The sequence below is a fragment of the Orbicella faveolata genome, unplaced genomic scaffold (genome assembly GCF_042242905.1).
Source record: "Orbicella faveolata isolate gen_17 unplaced genomic scaffold, um_ofav_v1 contig_47, whole genome shotgun sequence".
Classification (NCBI taxonomy): domain Eukaryota; kingdom Metazoa; phylum Cnidaria; class Anthozoa; order Scleractinia; family Merulinidae; genus Orbicella; species Orbicella faveolata.
In genome coordinates this window covers 15613139-15633519 of record NW_028301577.1, presented here as the reverse complement: position 1 = coordinate 15633519, position 20381 = coordinate 15613139, and the positions used below count along the sequence as shown (strand labels likewise).

The following is a 20381-nucleotide window of genomic DNA, read 5'->3' as shown; positions in this document are numbered from 1 at the left end:
TCTAAACCAGAGTGACTCTGAACGTAAATATGCAGCGACTACTTGCAAGAATTGCATTTACCTCACAAGATTTCTATCGGAAATTGACCGCTTAGTGTATTTTCAGTTTCAAATTCAACATGAAAGTTCGATCGAAGATTTAAACAGTGGTCAGGAGTACCCAACGACAGTTTTGAAGAAAATCCACCGTACGGTCCGCTTAACATTACCCGAGTGTCGCTACGTCAATCTTGTTTAATATTTAACTTTCCTGGGAAAAAATACCCGCTCTTCACCGCCAGCAAGCAGGTTTTCGAAGTTCTCGGACTTCCAGCCAGCGCTCGACGTTGAGGTCGTCAACGAGCCAGCATGCTTTAAATTTGTCACCTAGCTAGCCAGCATAAGAAAAGTTTGCCAAAAGTTTGCCAGCATGTTCGGATATACCATTTTTTGCCAGTCAGCGAGCGAGTAATTTCAATATACCATAGCGAGGTACATTTCCTTAAAACTATTAATATAACAACGGATTTAGTATTGCGTACCATGAACGCAAATAGTACGTTAATGGTTTCATTTTTACATTTGACTGGAAAGTTTTTGTAACACTTAAGAGATTACACTTACCAAACAACAGTAAACAAAAGGGAAAGATAAAATGTGCTTAAAGTGTCCTGATTATCCTTCAGGGATCCAAGCTTCACTCTGAAAATAAATCGTTAATTCCCTCCAAAAGAAGCGTGAAGTATAAACAATGTCCATTCAGTTAACAGACGTAATCTAGATATTCATGAAGATCTATCATTGTTATTATAAGCACAACAAGCAACCTATCAATCAGTTTCAAACGCTTACATACGACAAACTTTCACATTCATTTCACTTCCCACAGTTATTGTTCCAAAAATTCAACGAACATCCATGCAAAGAAAAATTTTTCAGCTTATGAAGTAAAAGCAAGACAAGATTACAAAGCCCTCACTAGGCTTTGGCTACCCAGTGTCTGTCATTTTAAATTTCAAATGAACCTACGATACAAACAGACGTCAGTTACCTTTGTCAATATGACATTTCGTTGGCGAGAGGTTCAATACAGAACCCGGAAGGATTTGCAGCAAAAGCAATCGTCGGTTGTTCGTCAGGCGATCACCGCAAAAGACTCACGACAGGAGCCGCAAGGATTCGCAGCAAAAGCAATCGTCGGTTGTTCGTCAGGCGATCACCGCAAAAGACTCACGACAGAAGCCGCAAGGATTCGCAGCAAAAGCAATCGTCGGTTGTTCGTCAGGCGATCACCGCAAAAGACTCACGACAGAAGCCGCAAGGATTTACAGCAAAAGCAATCGTCGGTTGTTCGTCAGGCGATCACCGCAAAAGACTCACGACAGAAGCCGCAAGGATTCGCAGCAAAAGCAATCGTTACTTGTTCGTCAGGCAATCAGTACAAGAGACTCACGACAGAAGCCGCAAAGATTCGCAGCAAAAGCAATCGTTGGTTGTTCGTGAGGCGATCACTGCAAAAGACTCACGACAGAAGCCGCAAGGATGCACAGCAAAAGCAATCGTTAGTCGTTCGTCAGGCGATCACCGCAAAAAGACTCACGACAGAAGCCGCAAGGATTCGCAGCAAAAGCAATCGTTAGTTGTTCGTCCAGACGTGCGCTCTTTGGTCAAAAAATTTTAAACTGGCAGAAGTGTACATTTTGATATACAGTTCATCGATAGATCATTCATTTCACGACTCTAGTTAATTCAGGGCACTAGCTTGCAGAATGAAACCGTTGCCTCAACTGGTAGGTCAACGATGAGTTCAAATGAAAGCTGCTTTGGATCGCGTTTATTACCGGAAATTCACTTGCTTGGCGCAGTCAAACACATCGCGCGTTACGCCTGTCAAATTGTACTTTGGCAATATTTTCCGGACACTTGCTTAGTAGTTAGCTTTTCACAATTCTAAAGCAGTGTTTTCAAAATGACAAACGATCGCGAGTTCTGTAATCCTTCGCTGATTTCTGTCTTCTTTAGGCTTCGAAAGATCCTTCGGTTCCTGGTACGGAAATTCAATTATTACATGGTTACACGCAGAACCTACAGGTCCCACCAGTTAGCCTTGTGAAACACTACCAAAGGCGACAAATGATATATTTTTGCTCAAAGAAAGCCGCACAGAAAGACGAAAGTTGTTTCCTTCTCAACTACAAACTGAAGGAAAGTTTAAGAAGGTAAAATCTTGAGTTTTGTTAAATGACAAAGATTTTAATAACATAGACAATTTTAACATTTTACTTATTATGCCAAATAAAATACATTTCATGATTTAACTACCATTTCCGGTGAGCAACGCGCGATAGTCCCTTGTACCCAATAAGACTGAAAAAGAGGGCAAACAATTGACCCTTGTCGTCCGGCAACTTTCGGAAAATTCCATCACGCAAAGTTGCACTGATTTAAAGCAATACAAAAGTACTATGAGCGAGGCGTTGATTGTATGGCACAATGATCCCTTTATCTTAACTCAGAGAGGATAGTTGTATGTCCAACATTGCAGTCCGAGCTAGCGCATATAAACAAATATGCCTACCCTTTATCCACAAGGCAGCTGCTTTGTCTCTTTGGTGAGTCCTTTTCTCAGCGGAACTTAGATCTGGCAGAGGTCTCTTTTCTTTTTTTCTCTCCAGCCTTTGAAATGACTCAGAATGACTGCAAATGTAAATTAACTCCCGGCAATCTTGAATCATGATCACCGATACATTAATAAGTTTAGGGTCTCAAAATGAAAGCATTTCTCTCAAAGAGACAGCGAACAGTGCGGAATGAGTTCACCAAAAGCATTTCTCTCAAAGAGACAGCGAACAGTGTGGAATGAATTCACCCGACGGCCATTTCTGGTGAACAACGCGCGATAGTCCCTTGTTTTCCATAGGACAAACATTAACTCGTTATGCTAGTACTGAACCACGATTAAGGCATTTAATGTACCCAATAAGACTGAAAAAGAGGGGAAACCATTGTCCCTCGTCTTCCGGGAACTTTCGGGAAATTTTCGATTAAGCAAATTTGCAGATTTATAGCAACCCAAAAATGCTATGAGCGAAACGATGAGTGTATGGTACAATGAGATCACTTTACTTGAATACTTTAGCATCAAGAGAGAAAAGCTGACCACCGATGGAGACGACTAGCGCATATAAACACAACATTATGCCTACCCTTTATCCAGCTGCTTTGTTTGTCTGCGCCAAGTCCCTTTCACAGCAGATCTCGTTTCTTTCCTTTACCAGCGGAGCCCTCGAAATAACTCAGAATGACTGCAAACGAGGAATGTAAATGAACACCTTAGAGTCTAGGTTCTCATGCCGCCGATAGCTTTTTAAATTTAGTTGTCTATAAATGAAAGAATTAATGCAAAACATACAGCGAAGAGTGTCACTGATTCCAGTACAATGTACCATCACTGCCCTGTGTGCAAGCAAGAGAATTATAGGAATGAATTTACTAACCTGCTAGTTGCTTTCCACCGTTTCTTTATAACTGCCGACTGCTTGCAGCACAATAGCGCCAGCAGCGGTTTTCTGAAGTGACGGCTTCTTCAGGCCTTTGGAACGACAAACGAGCGGAGATCCTGTTCCATTGAAAAGAACGTTTTTAACGGATTTGGCCATTCGAGATACTAGTGTTATTACGTCATTGAAAATGACAGCTGCTGATGTTATGCAATTTTTACTGGTTGATGAAAAAGATAAACCGCAATAATCTGACAATGGAGCCATCATTTTCGGGCATGGCATCGCGCGCGCGTTGATTTGCATTATTTTTGTAGCGCGTGGCGCTGGGAGTAAGTACGACCGCTTGCGGTTTATCTTCTCACGGCGGAAGGCTTTAGACTTAAGAGCTCACTCACGCGTTTTTTATGTCCCAGGACAGAAGCAGTTTAATTGATTGCTTTTTCGAAGAAGTCACAGCCAGGAAAAACAAACAAGTCACGTTTTTTCCGGTTAGGGACAGTGCTTTAAATCAGTTTTTAGCAAGCGAGACGCTGAACGAAAATCCCAGCCAGTAAATGATCTAATGCTAATATTTCCCAGCCAGCGTAACTACAGCCTGTCGAGCGGCTCCGTCGGGTACTCCTGAGTGGTTGCTCTCCGGTTTGCGAACTGCGTGTTCCCGGCCAGCCAATATTAAACTCCGCGCTTTGATTATCCTCAAATCGTTCAGGTCGTTCAATGATATTACAGAGGCAAAACAAAATTTCTGAGAAACAGTGTAACCAATTTTAGTTTCGGTGCTGTAAAACTACTACTCAATCTGCGCAATATTTCTCTATTCCCAATCTTGTCACGTACTCACACGAAATCCGGTTCGCAAAAGCCCTCGTCTCAGTATACGTTTGTTGAGGCTGACTGACTGAACCTTCTTGGGTAAGCCGTCTCCTGTAGCATCGGACATTTATTACAGAAAGTTTCTTGTCGAGTAGATTTTATGGCCGGAGTGCTTTCTAACTGTTCCTAGTTCGCTTTGCTTTACGAAAACAGCAGTAGTAGTCGAAAAACCACAGAGCACTTTGTGGCCTATTGAAAACACCACAGAGCGCTTTGTGGCCTATTCAAAACACCACAGAGCGCTACGTGGTGTTTTTATTTTGGGATTTAACATTGAAAACTGCTATTTTCTGAAATAATTTGGTTTTTCCAATTTTTCACACCACAAAGCGCTTTGTGGCCTGTTCAAAACACCGCAAAGCGCTTTGTGGCCTATTCAAAACACCACAAAGCGCTTTGTGGCTTATTCAATACACAACAAAGCGCTTTGTGGTCGTCATCGTTATCATAGCGATTCTGTCAGTGAAAGTTATACTATGCGGACAAAACTGACAGAGGGGCTCTCTTATTTTGACAAGGAGGTTGGCAAGATTTTCGCACCACCCCTTACATTAATTGTGCATGCAATTTTTTTGAGTGACTCGTTCTTTTCCCGATTGCTATTTGAGTCTGTGATAGTTTGAGACAGTTGCATACATAATTAATGTATGGAGCTGTACGGAAATCATACCTGGAGGTTAGCCGAGCGCTCTTAAAGAAACCTCTGAAAGGAACCAATAGATTTTCGCAAACGTGCTGAGGCAGGTTATGTTGAACACTATTTCAGTTTTTGTTTTTAGAAAGCGCGGTTATAAGATCTTAAAGATCTTCTTGTTATTGTAGGCGGAAACCGAAACGCATACATTACAGGAATCACCTTAACTCTATCCTGACCGATGTATCGATTTTGGGTTTAGGGTTAGGGACGCTCGCGCTAATTGTTCCTGTGCATCCTTACGGCGCACGCAAACTGTCATGCATCGAGCGCGCGCCATTGCTATAGCTTTGCCTGGATTTAACGATCTTGGACGTTCGGTGACCCCTATTCTTCTCTTGATGGATCATTTTTTTCTACCGAATTTCTACGTTAGCGAAGAAATGAAGAAAATCTATTGATTAGAAGTTTTCGATTTACCTATATGGCGAGGTCCAGCCGCAAAGAAAAAGTCGCCATTTTTAATGCACGCGCGCTAATCACACGTGAAATTATGCGCAGGAGGGATGCGCAATGCAATACTGGGGAATGACCTTAATTAATTATTAAGAGCGGCTATTTGAATTTGGAACGGCTCAGCCGTTCTTCCCGCCTAGCTTAGCCGGGAATTTCGGCTTTGGAACGGCTTGGATTCACACGTCGAACTTTTCATGTGCCGAACATAATGCATACACCTTGCCTGGAAACCGCTGATGTTTCGATGTGTTTTGGTTCAAACTAAATTAAGTTCGACGTCTGAATCAACAGGCCTACTTTTGATAGTTTGGGTCGGTCAATTAAGTTCGGCTCATGAAAAGTTCGCGTCTGAACTGGGCCTCTGATATTTTAAGCTAAAAACCCTGGAGACCATGCTGATTTACGCGCGTCAATTTTTCAAAATTGTTTCAAAGCTAGTTTTTTTTTTATCTCTGAAACGAAGTCATGATCCATTTTTTTCATTTCTGAAACAAGTAATTCATCATCTGTCCGCAGTAGAAGTTTGAAGAAAACCTATAAGAACATTTTCGCGGGTATCGGTCTGGGAGACTGGTCACTAGTTATTCCAATATGGCGGCGTGTTCAAGCGGGGACAGTTTTTTGGACAGTTCACCTCTTGTGTTAAGAATTACATATGAAGAACTAGTTGCTTATGCCGACGGTCTAGATAGGAAGGAAGAAAAGAAAAACCCTAAGAAGAAACATCAGGGAGAATTTGAAGAAAATGAGTCCAAGCCTGTGAAAAAACTCGAGAAGAAAGACACAACTGACGTCAGCAAGAATACTTCGCTCAAGAAAGACGAGGTTGAATGTAAAGAAAGTAACTTTACTCATCGCATGGATGAAGAGATTCAAGAAAAAACTCGAAAAGAATCAAAGAAGGAGAAAAAGAAACTGTCAGGACCAAAACCAAATCGAAAATCATCATGTCATGGAGAGAATAATGTGAACAATAAGGACAAAGCCACCGTTTCTAATGGCGACAGTGTGAATGCATCTAAAGACGTTGGAAAGCACGGAGGAAAATCGAGAAAAGAAACAAAGGGCGCGAAAGATGGAGAAGAGTCTGATAATTATGAACTTGATTTAAGAGCACGAACTGGTGGTGTTTTGAAGCTATCAAAAGGCCCTGTTCATGGTACAGAATCACCCAAGGAGACTAAACCGAGAGGGATAATCAAATTACCGGAGGGCTTTGATTTCAATATTCCTGACAAAAGCGAGGAAAAGGAACCTTTTAAAACTGATGCACCTTCTCAAGAGAGAGCAATTAGAAAAAGCACTAGTAATAGACAATATGATCAAGATTATCCAGAGAATCAAGGTCTGCAGAGCAAAGAAGTTCATTTTAGCAGAGAAAATGACCAAGAAAGAAAAGAGAATTGCAGAACAGTAGAAAAAACTGAAACAGGAATTTTTCAAAGTAAAGAAAACTGGGTGGAATGGGTAGACAATCAGGACTCACCCCAAGAAAATGAACAGGGACCTGACAACCACACTAAAGTTGAAAAAAAGCTTAAATCTCTACATCATCAAAAAGCTCAAAAATTAATGAGAGCAGTTGCCCAGAAAGAGATGATGCTGAGTAATTTGTTATCTCGAGACATACTTGACAAGGCAGCTTTTGAGAAAATTTGTACCCTTAGTAAAGAAATTCAGGATGCATACAAAGGAATCATTATGCTTGATGTTGGTTTTGCAGTTCAACAAGATGTTGATCAGAACCTTTGGAGAAATGCATTTTATAAAGTGATTGAAACATTTAGGAAATATGGAAAGCTTTTTTTGGGATATGCAGGAAAAACAGAGGTGCTTTCACAGGAAGAAATAAATAACTGTCTGAAGAAATTCCTAGAAGATGCTGAGACATTTTATAAAGGTCTACTTGAGTTTCTACAGAAGGGACATGAATTCTCAGTTCAGGATGTGGTTAACCAACCAAGAAAAGCAGAGAACCTTGGAAAGAATGTAAGTACTGTAGCTTCACACAATGTTTTGCTTCCTTATGAATTATTATCCAACTCTGCTTTGTAGAGTACAAATAACGCATGTAACAAGTACAAATATCACACAATCTTTGTACTCATCTCGTTCCTCCTGGCCACCTAAAAGTTTAAAAACTTGGCAAGTCAGAATTTTGGAACAAGAAATTGTTGGATGATAAATCGCTTATTAAACGTTTTGATGTGTGGTATCGCTGAGAATTTTTAATGGCACAACTCATAAAAACTCTCAGCAATACTACACACCGAAACATCTGATAGGATATATGTCTTGCTTGCAAAGGCAGTGCTTTTGAGAAGACCAGCTAGCACCTGCTGGGGCTCTGGTGATATTCTATAAACTAAATGAACTAAACACGATTTTGAGACAGCAGTACCGCACTATATCGGCTAGCCTGCGAACGCAGACGTATTTCCGGCTGTCGCTTTTCTCCGCCGAAAATAACATCTGCGAACCCGAGCCAGGAAACACTTTCTGTGACGTAGGAATTTTAAGCCAATCACAGTTTAGCTCAAGTAGCCCTAGAACTAATGCGTGAGGTATTCGCTGCGAGGAGCACTCGGGTTTCATTCTATCATGGAATCTGATTGGCCAAAGAGAAACAAAAGTCTTTTCTTCCTGTTAGACAATTGAAACCCAGGGGCAGGGGAACTCCTATATGAAAAGGTCAGGGATGTTCGTCAGAAAATTTGAATTTAAGGTAATTCCTCTGAAATAAAAGTGACAATAGATTTTTGTTCAAACTTTGTCCACTGAATATTTGTCATATGATAACTTCAATTTTGAAATAAAAAAGGGGGGTGCCCATGTTCATTAAGGAGCAGTGAGGCATTGAAAATACCCCATTTTGGCATTATTTAATGCTTATTATAAGAACACATTCCCAGTAATTGTAAAATCTTTGTGAACCCAGACTCATAAGAACACGCATTAAACTACAGTCAATACATTGTGTCGGACACAAATAAACATTTTAAGTTTGATTCAGGCACAAAGTTAAATCCTTGATTAAAAATTTGAACCAAATTTCTTGACGCGGTTACCGACTGCAAAATAGAAAAGACCACAGTGTATCTGCTATTTTTCTTATTTATTCAATTTTCAGCAATAGAAATTAGATCAGTCTTTTCTCACGCAAAGCTTATGATTAGTTGATTACAATGACTGGAAAAAAAATTGGGGTGCCTGTGCTCGTTGGTGAGCTAGAGCCATTTTTCAACTGACAGAACTCAATATCAAAGCAAATCCATCATGTTTTCAATATGCGCGAGCACAAGCACGCGCTAATGACGCCATAAATTATGTGCAGTAAGGATGCGCAATGCAAATGTGAGGAATGACCTTAACTCCTAAAGGAGACTAATATGGGAGTTGCTCGAGCTTCATTAGACCTCTAAAAGCTACCACTTAAAACGGAATAGGTTCGATCAGAAGCATATCACCTAATCAAGGTGATAAGCTTCTGGTTCGATTACTAGCCACTGCTCAAGAAAGGATCTGTCGCACACTATTAGACTCAACTCATGTACTCGAGAGATCAGCGGAAATCAAGCCTAAAAACAGAAATTAAATGAGAGGGTTTCTTTTAATTATTATTTCTTCGACTACACCCTAAAGGTTACTTTGACAGCTAAAAATGGTGATGTTTCGTCGTCAACACCCTAAGTGAGACCAGAATCCTTGATGTATACTCGAGACAACAAACATCCCTGACCTTTTAATATAGGAGTTCCCCCCAGGTTTCAAGCATCTGCCGTTTAAGACCGTTTTACGGTCCCTTGCACCTTGTCAAGTTAGGTATTCTTTGAATTTCTGATGCAAGCACTCAATATCTTATCGCAGAAATGCTTTACATTGAATAAATTTTTGCAAGAGTGTTTTTATAAATAAAAGCTACCTGTGATTAAACAAAAGCTCATTTCCCAGTCAATTGCCGAAAAAGAAGACATTGAAAGTCAAAAAATTGATGAACTGTATGTATATTCAAATGATTCAAGCTGTGATTAAATGTTTTAGACAGTCAACAGTCAAGAGAATTGAGGAGAATTTCAACGACTTGTTCCGCTGTTTATTTATATTTTTATTGTAAATAAATACATGTAAATATGGACATGGTGAAATGAGGAACAAATAGTTGATAAATACATGTAGAAGAAACGACATTACACAAGGCTGGAAGTTCTGCAGTCTTTAATATCACCTTGAAAAGGGAAGGAAAAAAACAGAAAAAAAAAGAAAGAAAAAGAAGTTATTACAACACAGGGTACTCATATTTGGTCACCCATCCAAGTACTAACCCTGCCAAACAGGGCTTAACCTTTCTTGAGCAGACGAGACATGATACTGTCCTTGTGGTATAGTGACTCTACGCTGAACGCACTTCTTTAAATTTCTAAGATGAGAAAAAGAAACAAAGAGAAAATGGGAAAATTAAGAACAAAAAAAAAATGAGAGGAATAAAAATGAGACTTATTACTTGCTTTGGTGACTGGATGAAAAGCAGTACTTTCTTTGTAATTGTCTCAGTCTCTTGGACCGATAACTTCATGAATGTTTTCAACAGTGTTACATCTCCTCGTGTATTCTCTCACCGTTGCATTTTACACCATTTCGTAACAATAGCAGTGGGCTCAGTTCAACTTTAACTTACCCTACGGATTAAAACCTCAAGTGGCATCAAAATTGTCACTGTTAACAGAGGATCCATTTCCCAAGTTGAGTGGCTCGTAGCCACTTTGATTTCTCTAGCCGTCAGCCAGGCAAGTATGTTAGATGATATACTTGCCCTGGCAAAATTTTACTTGCCTGTTCAATAGGAAAGAATTGCAGTCGAACAACATATAAATGGAAAGTTTACTTTTACCTAAACATCATGTCGGTAGTTGCGGCAGTCGGTGGACACAGAAATCCAGGTACAAATGAAAACTGAAGGTCCGACTGCCATAAAGGCTGAAAGAAATGCTTTTGCTCTTCCTGTTTGTATTTGGCTGTTTTTCTGGAGTGTTAGCATTGCTAAACACGATATCCTGATCAAAACAGCAGATGCAATCTCGCAGAAGTAGATGTAGTACACAGCATCAACAGTTGACAAAATGAAAATTGAGCCTGCAGTGATTTCATTCATGGAGAATACCATTCCATCAAAGATGGTGGACAAAAATGATGATTTTATTGTGCTGCAAATCTATCTCTGTATTCTAAAAGTTCCAAATGGATGTCAGGAGGTCAGAATGCAGGCAACTCATAAGAAAATTCAATTTTTTTCTTCTGGTAGAGTCAACCTAAACTCTTATTAGTAGACTTTTCGTATTGTTTTGGTCGTCCTTATCATTTTTTAGTTGTTTCAGATGACTGGATGACTACGAATATGGATTCCTGAAATATATTCTCATGTTAGGTAGGGTTGCATAGCAACAGTGCCCAATACTAACCTCTTACTAACCAAGCGCAAGGGCTGTACTAGGGAATATTGGTCCGAGGTTGTGGCAGTACAGACCGAGCAAAGCGAGGTCCGTACAGAAACGACCGAGGGCCAATATTCCCCTGTATGGCTCGAATTAGCTAAGTTAGTAAGTAGTTTATTATATGACGCGGTGGCCTCATGGTTAGTGCGCTCGTTCCTGGATTGAGCAGTCCGCGTTCGAGCCCTGGCTGGGGACATTGTGTTGTGTTCTTGGGCAAGACACTTTACTTTCACAGTGCCTCTGTCCACCCAGGTGTATAAATGGGTACTGACGAATGTAATGCTGGGGGTAACTCTCCCCCATCCAGGGGGGAGTAGAGATACTCCTAGTCGCTTCATGCTACAGAAACCGGGATAAGCCCTGGTCAGGTGGGCCACTTGGCTTGTATGCAGACTTTACCTTTACCTTATTATATGGCACTTGGGCCATGCTTGTTTGTTTTCTTTTAAAACGTACTTCTGGTCACTTGAATTCAAAGGGCTTCCGCGGTAACATGTTTTCGATGACGCAAGCAACTCAGAAAGAACAAGCTACCACGAGTTTAATTTGAAAACTAGTTTATTGAAGATATTGAATATAAACAAGACTTCAAGAACGATTTATAACGGAATTTGACAGGAGTCTCAACAGCTGCATGTTGTTGAAATTTGGAGAAGGGTTTCTGTTGATCCTGGAACATTTTAACCTGCACATCACAAAATATGGATGAAGAAAAGTCAAAGTTGGTTGTTGTGAAAATCATTCAAACTTATATGCAGCTGACGAAGAAGTAGCCTTAAAGTAAATCGTCCTCATCACTCTCGATAACAATTTGATGCTTCTTTTTATTCTGGTCAATTCTGCGCTGAAAATTGGAAATTGTTGCTGGCTTGTACTCTTCTCCATTTTACCTGCATGTGGTCAGAAAAAAAATTGGACAAAAGGTGGTCAAGCTCTGTTGCAGGTATGCTTTCAATTCTTTCATTTGTCATACCATTACCTTCCAGGTAGTGGAGAAGAGTGTTCATATCAGTACAGTCGAACCTCAATTATCCGTACCTCGATTATCTGGATTTCTCGATTATCTGGACTTTTTCTCTAGTGCCAATTTTGTCGTGAATATTTATTACTCATGATTGAGATCCCTAGCAATATTCTTTTTAAAACTATAGCGTTGAAAAGTGCAGTCAAAAGGGAGTTTGTTTTGCTTTTAGAGAGCAAAAGCAGCGCTCACATGCGTCGTAACTAGTGAAGAACACTCGAATGAGTTCTGATTGGCTCAGAGTTGAGTGATTCAAGATGTACAGTAGACCATATTGTTTTCCGAACGATTTGTAAAAGTGTTGTTTCACGATTAAATGTTGCTTAATTTAAACAGTTTTGTTCTTCATTAATATTCATATTTTCGATTATCCGGACCCTCGATTATCTGGACTATTTCATCTAGTCTCAACGAGTCCAGATAATCGAGGTTCGACTGTAGCTATCTTCTCATTTGTGTTTGCACTTTTTCATTTGTCTATAAAATCGTCTATGGCCTCCTGACTTTCGCCAATGCCTGTTTCAGTTTCTACATTAGACGTTTCCAGATCTCAAGGGCAATAAAATTTTCTTGGTAAATATTCGTCTTCTTCGTCCAGGTAAGCTCTGTAAAATATCAATCTTTTAGGTGGTTTCTTTGCAAAGAATGAGAGTATTTACACAATTTCTTTTTGTAGTTTTAGTTGCAAATCTTGAATTTGCCGACTTTCGAAAACAAAAAATACACAGCCTATGACCGTTTCCATGGAAACAGCCCGTATGGCAAAATCCCAACCAAGATAGAACCAATCAGAATGCTCGGATCTACCTAAGGACTATCTTGCCATATAATAAAAGAATATATTTTCTCCCAATGCCACCAATATAATGTGCTAATGCTGTCTCAAAATCGAAACTACTATTGATTGAAATATATGTGTATCTAAGTGAAATATTGAGCAAAGTAAAAGCCGTAGAATTTAGATGAATTTATTCTTATTCAAACTCATAAACTTTTCAAAAAGTGGTTTCCCCATCTCACATGAGCTAGCTCATGCAGTGACTTGCAAACTGCCTTTCATCGCCTACATACATGTAGAGCTCCCTTTTACTTTAAATAGCTAGTGTACAGTAAAAGTTGTCTGAACTGTACAAATGGCAAGAAGTTAAAGATTAGCAGCAATTCATCCCTGTAAAGTCTTGAAATTTGAAGTGTATGTGAACAACCCATTTCAGTGCTGCATTGTCAATTTAAATTTTTGAATCAGTCATGCTTGGCAAAAGTGAGACAACATAACGGTGTTAAAATTTTGTCTCTCTTGTAAGCCAAACTTTGAGATGATTGCAATACTGTTGTGAATTGCCAGCTCTAATATTAGCAGATTTCAAAAATTGGCCCTCCAAAAAGAGTTGTTATAATGGCTCTTGCATTGTGCCCTGATGGGTGCTGCATAGGGGCAGCCACCTGCTTCAAATATTGTAATATTAAGTGCAGTGCTTTCAATAATTGAAAGCTCTGCAAAGGTTATACAACTTACTTTAACTTGACTTCTGCTCCATGTAGTAAAAATCACATACAATTAAGTGTTAAAGGACTTTTGAGTGGGCGGATAACTGAAGGGAATTTATCACTACTAGAAACTTGATTTTGAGAGCTTATGTACCCATCATGTGGTGAGAGACTGTAAGAATATACTTTCTCAAACTCATTAATTATTCATGCAGCTCTAACCCAACCAGAGCATCTTATTCTGGTCAGGTGGATGGGTTTAGAAACCCAATGAAAAACAAGTTGAAAACATGGCCGTGTTTGAAATAAGTGGTCCAAAAGTGGTGAAAATGTTTCCTGAGCACTTCTTTACCATTGCAAGACTTTAAAATATATCTAGAAGAGGTTTGCTCTAGGACAAACTTTGATTCTTTGATTGTGGATGGCAGTTCAACAATGATGGAACTCTGTAGAATACATACTACTTATTTGAGCTTTTACTTGTGTTGTAGAGTATTTAGTTGACGTTAGAGTCTTGTCTTGAGAATACTTTCTGCAATTAAAACCCAGACATCCACTTATAATTTTGTGTTGTTTTACTATGTGCTACAAATGTTCATTCTAGGCTAAACTTGCACTCCTGAGCTCGCACCATATTTTGATATGTCTTGGAGACATAGAAAGGTATCAAGGACAGTTTCAACCAAACCAGAACTGGGCTTCCATAAGATCATGGTATCTTAAAGCCAGTAAACTGGCTCCCAAGGATGGCAAACCCTACAACCAGCTGGGTGTCATTGCAGTGTTAGCCAATCGTAAACTCGATTCTGTGTACTTTTACATAAGGAGTCTTGCTGCAAGTAATCCAATATTGACAGCTAGGGAAAAACTAACAGCTATTTTCTATGATATACAGAAGAAGGTGAGTAAAGTTAGCAGTGTTTTTGTTAGGCCCCTGGCATAAGCTATGTACATTGATTGAATTTAAAGAATATTAACAAGCTAGATATTTAGCAAACATGAGATGGTCTCACTCTGTCATGGTTTTATTTAAGAAATGGATTCCATTTTGATGATCATCTGGTTAACTATATATAGGTACACAGATAACATCAAAATGTGGTAAGAAAATCAATGAAATTGTGGCACACGAGACAAAGACTACACGGGTCATTGATGATCATATCCACATTTTAGCATCTGATCCGTATCTAGAACTGAACCCTATCAAAAAGGGAATCTTTTTGTTTTATTTATAGAGATCTTGAAACTTAATGTGATCTTAATTATATTTGAATCGGTGCTGCTTGGTTTCACCACTAATGCGGACTGGAATTTCGCAAATAATATAGTAATAATTTAAATCATCATGAAATTGTGTAGGCAGATAGAATTCAAAGAGCTGAAGATGAAAGAAAGGCTTGTTCAGAGCAACAAATCCATCAGATGGAAGGCAACAACCATACAGGAAGAGGAAAGGGGCGGTCAGTCTTTGGACATGTGGTTAAGGGTCTTGGATTCATCTCAGAACACAAAGCTACTCATGGCAGGTACCTGATGCTCGGTTCTTTTTAATTCCCTTAAAACATGATGGATGCAATCATTGTTTGAGATATTATAATTAGATATTATCCCATTGACGCCTGTGCCGTCCGTAACCGCCCATGCGAAAAACTCCTCCATTTCTCTGTGCTGCCCATAACCACCCAAAAAAAAAGCATGTGGGGACAATTGCCTTTCCTACCCTCCCTGAAGACTTTTTGGTTCTCCTGTTGTTTTATTGTTCTTGAGGACAAATAAACAAATCAGAATGGACTTTCTGAGCATATTTTTAGAGGGCTTAAGGGGTCCTAGAAAGACAGTTTTTCCTCTTAAAATCGTGCGCTCGTAAAGTGCAGGTAATCATGGCATGTTGCAGGTCAGGTCTAAAAACTTCCAAGCAAGCAGGGTATAGAAAAGGCAGGGGAACAACAGAACAGATTTTCATATTAAGGAACATCATTGAACAAGCAAACGAGTGGCAGGCAAGCTTATATATTAACTTCATAGACTTTGAAAAAGCATTTGATTCCATCCACCGTGAAAGTCTATGGTTAATTATGCAGAAATATGGAATCCCGAACAAGATAGTAAGGATGGTAAAAGTGTTCTATGAAGACTTCAATTGTGCTGTAGAAGATCAGGCAGAAGCATGTGAGTGGTTCAGCATCAAAACAGGCGTCAAGCAAGGATGCAATATGTCTGGATTTCTATTCTTGATAGCTATGGATTGGATTATGAGAAGGACTGTAGGAAAAGGAGAAAATGGAATCAGGTGGAACTTTACATCTAAACTCGATGATCTAGATTTTGCAGATGATGTGGCGCTTTTGTCTTCTACTAAACAGCATATACAGAACAAGACTACTAAAATGAATGAGGAAGCAAGACGGGTCGGGCTGAAAATCAACAAAGGAAAGACAAAGGTGATGAGGATCAACGGGAAGAGTCAGGAGAAGGTTGCAGTAGATGGGCAAGATATCGGCGAAATTGAGGAGTTTAATTATCTGGGGGCTACCATTTGTAAGGAGGGAGGAGGAATGAAAGATCTGAAAAACAGGCTGTCCAAGGCGAGAGGGACATTTGCCAGACTCAAAAGAATATGGAACTCAAGGAACATCATGAAGAGGACCAAGCTTAGACTGTTTAAAACCTTAGTTGTACCGGTGCTACTGCATGGATGTGAGACATGGAAGATGAACATGGGAGATGACCAACGAATAGATGTGTTTCACAACAAATGCCTCAGGAGGATTCTCAAAATAAAATGGCAGGATCACGTTACCACTAGAGAGCTCCTTGAGAAGGCAGAGACGAAGTTCCTTAGTGAAGAGGTTAAGAGGAGAAGATGGAAGATGATAGGGCATGTCCTACGACAAAACAGAAACAGCCATACCAACATAGCCCTATCATGGACACCTGAAGGAAAAAGGAAGAGAGGAAGGCCTAAGACCACCTGGCGAAGAACAGTTGAGAGAGAGAGGAACAGCGCAGGATGGCGTACATGGGATGAGGCAAGAGCTGCTGCAGCCAACAGAGAAAATTGGAGGCATTCTGTGGAGGCCTTATGTGCCACGAGGCACAAAGAAGCTAAGTGAAGTGAAGTGAAGTTGTCGTTCCTAACACGGAGAAATGACTGCTTTGGGCTTTGAAATAGAAAGGAAAAATACAAGTCAATGTTCAGTACAGAGTCCTCAAAACTTTCTGGTAGAGAGGTTTTTCTTCCTAGAACCACCGCGGAAACATAGCACTTTCAAGTAAGTTTTAATCGTAGATTTAAAGCAGCTTTTTGGACTTAAGAAACAAAAATGGTAAATTTACATTACTACTTTGAAGTTGAATTCAACTTTTGGAACGATTGGTGAAGCCACAGGCGTTAAAATGACTGCAAAAGCGCTCGGCAAAAACTCAAGCTTTCGTGTTAGGGTGAAGAATAATTATTTTCCATTGTTTTCTCAAATGCTAACCATTATAGTACAAGAATGGAAGTTCTGATGTATTTGGTTTCAGTTTGTCCTCCGAAGTCATTAATAACTCATTTTCGCATATTCAATTTTCTCGGCTTCTGTGGTACATTTTGTCACGTGGTAAAGAAATAATGTAATTTCTTGTTTTCTCATCAGTTTTAAACATCAAGTTGAGTTCTTTTTGTTGATATTTTTTAATATTTTGGCCCTTCATTTATTCAACTTAAAATAAACAATGTCTTGAAACCTAATCTTGTGTGTGGTTACTGTGCATGTGGTTTATTTTTAGCACTCGTGCTTGTTCTGAAATGTTAAAAAATCCCCGGGAATTTAGGGGTGGGTTGCGTGCAGTTTCATTTGGGCGTCAATGGGTTAAACACATTTTTTTGTAAACTGCCGTGATTTCCTTTCCTAAGAAGATTTCGTTGGTGGCATTATTATTATGTTGCTCAAGGTTAGCCCAAGGCCTCTTCATTCTGCTGACATTTTTTGAAACTATGGTTTGTCCTTTGGCTTCATTGGCGAGACTAGTGTCCTTGAGTTCCTTCAACCATTCTTCTTGGTTAAAGTACAACCCACAGTCGCTCAAAGCAAAAGATTTTGTTTTGTCAGCACTGAACCCCTCAGTTCCATCAGACTTTGGCCTTTTCAGCTTCCTCAAAGATGAAAATGGGCAAGAAGTTTTCTTGCGTTTGAAAATTTGACATGAACGAAAGCCAACTTGGGATAAAAACAACCAGATCGAGAACAGTTTGCATGTACGTCTCTTTTGTTCTGGTGAAATATCACACCACAATTCGCATTTCACATGACAACTGGCGGTGAATTTCAATAAGAGGTGACAGGAACTTGTCAACGCACTTTCAGGGATTAATGAGATTCAAAAATAGTTTTTCTCTTTATCTTAAAAGGAAAAGAGCTTTTTTTCTCATTCTTTTTGCAAAATATTTATCTCAGTCTTCTCAATTTGAACAGCAAAAACACTTTTTTTTTTTGCATTTTTTGGAAAAATTCACCTACCATGATACCTTAACCATGGTAGAAACCAATCTGAGATTGCCCGTTTTTGAGTTAATGCTGGGTGACTCTTGTACAGATTTATCACATTTATGTAAATGTCACACAGGTATGAAGTGTGGATCTTTATGCATCATGGAGTGTACAGGAGGGTTGTGCTCACTGACCATGACAAAGTACAAGAGGTGAATTCAGCAGGAGATCCTGTCTCTGAATCAAAGAATGAAGAGCACTCTACAGACCATCCTGTAAAGGAATCACCAAAGATATCGCTTCAAGAGGTATGTTGTCTTATCTAGATTTCTTTTTTGGGTAAATAAGTTTAAATAAAATATCAAAGAAACATGGGATAAAATGCAGTGGCATACAGGAAGGATCCAACAATTCCAGTGTTCCCAGATAAACTAATGATTTGACACAGATTTTGCCAAGCCTAAAAGCAAGCTCCTGATTACAAGAGGTTAAAACCTGTGACCTTGATGAGCTCTAAACCTGAGTCCTGATATGGTCATGTGATACTGGTCAGCAGATACCTTGTTTTGACAGGTGTCAATTATGGTCAATTATTGACCATAACATGGATGTCCAATATCAAAGATGTTTGATGTAAACCAAGGCTGCATGTCAACCCATTAGCTAGAGAATGGCTGCCATGTTGCGTAATGTCATCATGGTAGGGTGCACATGCTCATGATCCATGCCAATGCATGAGCAGGATGAATTCACTTGTAACAATAAGTTCTTCTGCCATTTTAATCGAGTGATATTGATACTAAAATAAAATGATACGTTTAATTACAAGAACCGAGTCATCATAGGAAAGAACAAATTTGCAGTGTGTCGTATGCGATGAACTTTGTTCCACTTGACTGAGCTTTAGTATGTGATAATTTTACCTTTGAGCATGAGACAACGCATGTGTGCAGTTTCTGTTTCTTTGATACATTGTTGAGTTTGGGTTTGTACCATGAAACTGGAAAATGCTCGCAATAAATAGACCAACTTCCATATTTTAAAATTCAGCCTAACATAATAGACCTCAGCACGAGGCTCTGGGGAATAAACCCCACAAACTCTGTAGTTATTCCCCAGAGCCTCGTGCTGAGGTCTATTGTTTAAAGCTGAATTTTAATATATCGAAATTGGTCTATTGCACAGCGCCCTTACAGCATTTTCCTGCCAAGCACGGCTGTTTTTAACTGTGGAAAGAAATTTGATCCGGGCAGATTTTTGATCACGTGCTAGGTAACCACTTCTGAACTGCGATCATGCATCATGCAATCAACAAAACAATGCTATAATTTGTAATTTTCGTCAAGCTTCATCTCAAGTCAACACTTTATTACCTGTGTACCTAAATATTTACTCTGTGTTTCAAAATTGTTATCAAAATATTTAGTCGGTGGATGGGCTGCCTGGGCTCTTGCCCATGGGGCAAGTGAGTAGACAAAGTTAAAGTTACATACCCGAGAAAAAGATGTATGTGTTATTGACCAAGTGTGGGGTCAAGATGGCTGGATATTGGCCAAGTTCTTTGTTTGCGTGTTTATGGACCAAGACGGAGTCGAGGTCCATATACTCGCAAAAAAAGAACAAGGCCAATATCCAGCCATCTTGACTGAATAAGCTTGGTCAATCAAGGATTTATTATATGGCTTTCGGGGAAATTTTTCTTGCAGTGTATGGCAGGTAGTCCCAAGCGGGCAAGATAGCTCCATCTTGCCCGCTCGGGTAGCCAATCACAGCACAGGATTTGATTCATCTTGCCCGCTCACGGGGCTAGCCATATAATAAGAACTTGTATCGGACAAGTGAAGGGTTTTTTTCCAAGTGCTGTTTAGATATACTGGATAACACTTTCCACCATCTGCTTGCAACTTGGTATAATCTGTGCCATCTACACTTGTGTTTTACTTTGTAAATGGGAATTAAAATTCAGAATATTTCGGTGCTTTTTTTGTTTATTTTTTTCGAGGGGGAAAACGGCAGTTAATCACACATACTCGCGCTTTTTGGTGTGTATATGTCACAACTAGCTTGGTAAGTTTGTGTGAAAGGTCGGTCGACTGATGGAAGATGTTGTTGTTGTTATTGTCTGTTTTTAGCGGCTTTTCTTCTATTACAGCTTTTCTGTTCAATGAATATGAGTCACTTTACCTAACATGCTTAGCAGAGTTCAGGAAGACCTGTCAAATCTTGAAGAGGAATTGATTGTGATACTATATGATCCTCAATAATAAAAATATATCATTTGAATCACTTTTATTTAACTACAGTATTGTGCAAAAGTAATGCAAACAAATTTCAATGAAATTCCTGGCTTTTCTTGGCTTTTCGAAGAAATTTCGCTTGAAACGATATTTTGAGGAAATTTGC

At 39.5% G+C, this 20381-nt stretch overlaps 1 protein-coding gene across 1 annotated transcript in view; it reads left to right on the top strand.

The window, feature by feature from the left end:
- The first annotated feature begins 5880 nt into the window (after positions 1-5880).
- LOC110059706 (telomerase-binding protein EST1A-like) overlaps positions 5881-20381 on the top strand; it is a 51730-nt gene continuing 37229 nt past the window's right edge. The window contains exons 1-4 of the mRNA XM_020766429.2: positions 5881-7494; positions 14108-14404; positions 14866-15032; positions 18115-18286. Coding sequence (XP_020622088.2) covers positions 6097-7494; positions 14108-14404; positions 14866-15032; positions 18115-18286 — 2034 coding nt within the window. The 5' untranslated portion in view covers positions 5881-6096. The remainder of the gene's footprint in view (positions 7495-14107; positions 14405-14865; positions 15033-18114; positions 18287-20381) is intronic.